We start from the raw sequence: 3,969 nt of genomic DNA, 5'->3' as shown, positions 1-3,969 counted from the left end.
CAGGACAGAGAAGAGAGGGGTGTCAGGGTGCGGGGCAGGGAAGCCTGAAGGGGCGTGCCTGGATGTAACCCTGCCCACCCACTAGACCTTCTTGGGGTCTGGGCGTCCTCCCGATAACAGGTTAGGGGCGGGGCTTCTCTGGGTTCCGTAGCCTGGGGGTGGAGCCTCCTCAGGGTTTCACCAAAGGGTGTGAGGCAGAGAAGAGCTTTCTAAGGGTTCAACCAACGAATACTTGGGCTTCTCTGAATCCCACCGTTTAGAGGTAGTACGTTTCCAGAATGCTACCAATTGGGGTGTGGTCTCCATGGGACTCCACCCCTAGTGGGTGGGGATTCTTTAGGACTCTACCACAGGGTGGGGCTTCCCTGTGGCTCCACCCACTGGGGGGTGGGAATCCTCAGGGCTCCAAGTCAGGGCGGGACCTTCTGCAGTTTTCACAAATGGTTGTCAGCCTTATTCTGATTGTCATGCCTCGTCTTCGGGCTCTCTCCTAGACTTTGGGATTTTTTCCCCCTATCATACAGTGAGTTGCCCTCTCACCAGGCAGGAATGTGAGTGCCTGCAACATCCTCCGCTCCTGTGCAAAGTCCACCATGAGATGACTCATGTTGTCGCTGACCTTGGCTTTCAGTGACAGCCGGAAGGCGGGGGCCATTGTCACACTGCAGGGAAGGAGGTGGAGGCAGCCTGCACACTGCAGGGAAGGAGGTGGACGCCCAGGCCTAGTCCCCCGAGGTGTGTGTAGGGGGCCCCCTCCCCCTTGTTGCGGTCGGGTGCTCTGGGCCAAAGGACCCTCACCTGGGTGTTCCCACCTTCACAATGGGGGTGAGGCAATGGGGTGGGAGCCAGGTCCCAGCGTCTTACCCATCTTTGATTTGCTTGGCAGCCTAGAAAGAGGGACAGAGCAAAAGCCAAAGAATTGTGTTGGCTGAATCAGAAACCCACTACACAGACAAGAAGACTGAGGCCCAGTCGGGTGTCCATGTGTCAAAGTGCCCCAGCATGGGGGCAGAAAGCCTTAGCTGGACCCTGATGGGATGGGAGGCAAAGACAGGCTCCCACCCCTATCCCCACCTCCCGCCTAGTGCCCAGTACATACAGTTGACTGATTTAGCAAATGAAAATATAGGCTACAAAGTTAAATTTGCATTGCAGATGAACAATAAATAAATATATACTTTTTATATAAGTAGACCCCATCCAATATTTCAGATATACTTACACTAAATATTGGACGTGACATATATTACTAAGAAATTAATTCCTTGTTAAATTTGAATTTCAAATAATGAATAAGTATTTTAGTGTAAATATGTCCCAGGCAACATTTGGGAAATACTTACACTAAACATTTGCATGAGATATACTAAAAATTTTATTCATTCTTTTTTTTTTAATTGGAGTATAATTTCTTTACAATGTTACATTAGTTTCTGCTGTACAACAAAGTGAATCAGCTGTATGGATACATATATACATGCTTCCTCTTGGACTCCTCTCCTACCTCCTTCCCATCCCACCCATCTAGGTCATCACAGAGCACCAAGCTGGGCTTCCTGTGAGTTTTAGATCTACCACAAAGAATTATTATTTTAGCATATGTCCTATCAATGGTGTTTAGGATGTACTCAGACTAAATCCTGCATGGGCCATAATCAGAGTAAAACATTACTCGTGGTTGATCTGAAATGCAAACGTATCTGGGTGGCCACTCTGGCTCCCGAGGCGCCCACCTGGGGAAAGTCCTTGCTGTCAGTGGCCAGCAGGGTCTGGTTGGCTGTCTCCAGAAGCTCTTCGGAGCTCTCCAAGGCTCGCGTGCAGGCAGCCAGCTGGTTCTGCAGGAGCCATGCCACCAAGAGAAGAGACATCTTACTCCACGGCATCAGAGCCTCCCAGGGCTCCTCATCGCCTTGGGGATCTGGGGTACCATGTCCTTCTCCAACTCCAGGTAGGAAAGGGAGGCTAGAGGGAGTTTGGGCCTCTCTGCGGGCAGGACATCAGAACCATTTGGGGATCCCTTCCTTAGAAAAGGACATGTCCAGGGACTTCCCTGGTGGTACAGTGGCTAAGACTCCATGCTCCCAATGCAAGGGGACTGGTTCGATCCCTGGTCAGGGACCTAGATTCCATGTGCTGTAACTAAAGATTCCACATGCTGCAACAAAGACCCAGAATAACCATATAAATAAAATAAGTGAATAATTTTTAAAAAGAAACAGACATGCCTAGGTCACATCTGAGCCTAGAGCTCCACATTCCTTGTGGATGGGCATCCAGGGTGTTAGGGGGTGGCCCAGGAAGTGCTGGTGTTGCCCTAGTGACCCCAGCTTGGAATCTGAGACCCCAGAGGAGCCATAGCCAGTGTTTGGCAAGAAGTGATGGCCTCAGATCTGAGGGACCAGTGGGAAGGGCTGAAAAATTGGAAGTGCGAGATGAAGACAGGTGGGGAGGAACAGCAGATGTAGGGATGGGGCTGCAGCAATGCAGGGGAGAAGGGATTAAGAGGGAGAGCAGGTGCGTGAGGGATGGATAGGTCATGGGCAGGGAGGGGGCTGGGAAGAGCCCAGGGAAAAGAGGAGGTGTGGCTGACACCACTGGATGGTCTGGCTCAGGACACCAGGGACACTGGCGGCCCCTCTGGGAAGGGGCAAGAGAGGAGGAGCAGGTTCGGAGGAAGATGTTGAGGCTGGTCCGGCTCTGGGGAGTGTGCAGGGGATGGCATCTGGGAGGGGGTCTGGGAGAACACCCCCCGCCCCGGCCCCAAATCACACACACCTGCAGCTCATAGGTGCGGCTGGCACGGTCCTGCTTTATCTTCATGAGCATGCCCTCCTTCAGCTCCTCCAGGAGGGAGAAGAGGGACTGGAACTCGGCTTCCAGGTCCTCCTGCACCTTGGCCGAGTTTGACTTGGAGAGACAAGGTGGGGTCAGAGCTGCCAGGACTGGCCAAGCTGCTGCTCAGATGGGCAGCAAGGCCCAGGGTCCCCAAGGGCAGGTTACCTTTATAGCTGCCCTTCCCCCCACCTTGGGGATAGGGGTGACTTCCTCACCTCCACGTTCAGCAGCATCTGCTTGAGGGAGTAAATGAAACTCTGGATCTCTTCATTTTTCACAGCCAGCGTTGTGATGATCTTCCTCAGAGCCTCCTGCCCCCAGAGAAGCATGCACAAACTAAGTCCCTCAGCCTGGCCAGGGCTCCTTGACTTGAAGCTCCCCCTTTCTGTCCTCCAGGGATCCAGGGAAGGGATGTGGGAGCCACTGTGCCAAAAAGCTTGGGCACCAGACAAGAGCAGGCCCTGGGTGGAGCTCTGGCCCTACAGCCCTCAGGAGCGGCAGGCATCGGGCACATTGAGCCCACCCATTTCAAAGGGGAGGAAACTGAGGCTCTGAGAGAACTTTTCAGGAAGCACAGACCCTGAGCCCCAGCCAGGTCTGCCTGAGTGCAAAGCCTTCAACCAGGTAACTATATCCTGAGGGGGCTGGGGGCATCATCGGGGTAAGGAGCTAGCTTCGGGAAAGAGACCCCAGAGGAAAAGGATACCCGCAGAACATGGGTTCATCTGGAAAACGGGAGACGCTAGGGAATCAGGTAAGTGGAGAAAGGTAAGGAGGTCTGGGGGAGGGGATGCCGGGAGAGGAGGCCGGCGTGGGTGGGTGCTTCTAGGGCCTGCAGCCCAAACCCAGGCCTCCCACGGGTCCTTTTCCTTGGGGCACGAGATTGGTGGGGGTCACCTGTGCTGAGCTGGCGGGGCGCCCACCGCGGCGGGGCGTGGCCAGGGGCGGGACACCTGGTCCGCAGTCCCGATGGAAGGCGTGGGTGATAGAGTCAAGGCTGGGTCCCCGATACTGGGGAGGCGTGGGGGCCATGAAGGGGATGCGGCTGAACTCAGGCCAAGATGATGTGGGTCGTGGCTAGGGTGGGGGGCTGCGGCGTCCAGAATGGGGGCTAGGTCCGGGGGGGGGTGGGGG

The 3,969-nt window shown here is 54.7% G+C and overlaps 1 protein-coding gene across 1 annotated transcript in view; it reads right to left on the bottom strand.

The window, feature by feature from the left end:
- FSD1 (fibronectin type III and SPRY domain containing 1) overlaps window positions 1-3,164 on the bottom strand; it is a 10,974-nt gene extending 7,810 nt beyond the window's left edge. Inside the window, exons 1-5 of the mRNA XM_010828453.1 lie at window positions 3,051-3,164; window positions 2,776-2,907; window positions 1,734-1,835; window positions 865-887; window positions 541-662 (exon numbers count right to left, since the gene is read on the bottom strand). Coding sequence (XP_010826755.1) covers window positions 541-662; window positions 865-887; window positions 1,734-1,835; window positions 2,776-2,907; window positions 3,051-3,164 — 493 coding nt within the window. The remainder of the gene's footprint in view (window positions 1-540; window positions 663-864; window positions 888-1,733; window positions 1,836-2,775; window positions 2,908-3,050) is intronic.
- Window positions 3,165-3,969: the final 805 nt, after the last annotated feature.

This window comes from Bison bison, unplaced genomic scaffold (assembly GCF_000754665.1).
Source record: "Bison bison bison isolate TAMUID 2011002044 unplaced genomic scaffold, Bison_UMD1.0 scf7180017864492, whole genome shotgun sequence".
In the NCBI taxonomy this organism is placed as follows: domain Eukaryota; kingdom Metazoa; phylum Chordata; class Mammalia; order Artiodactyla; family Bovidae; genus Bison; species Bison bison.
The sequence above is the reverse complement of the archived record's forward strand: the minus strand, read 5'-3'. Positions and strand labels throughout refer to the sequence as shown.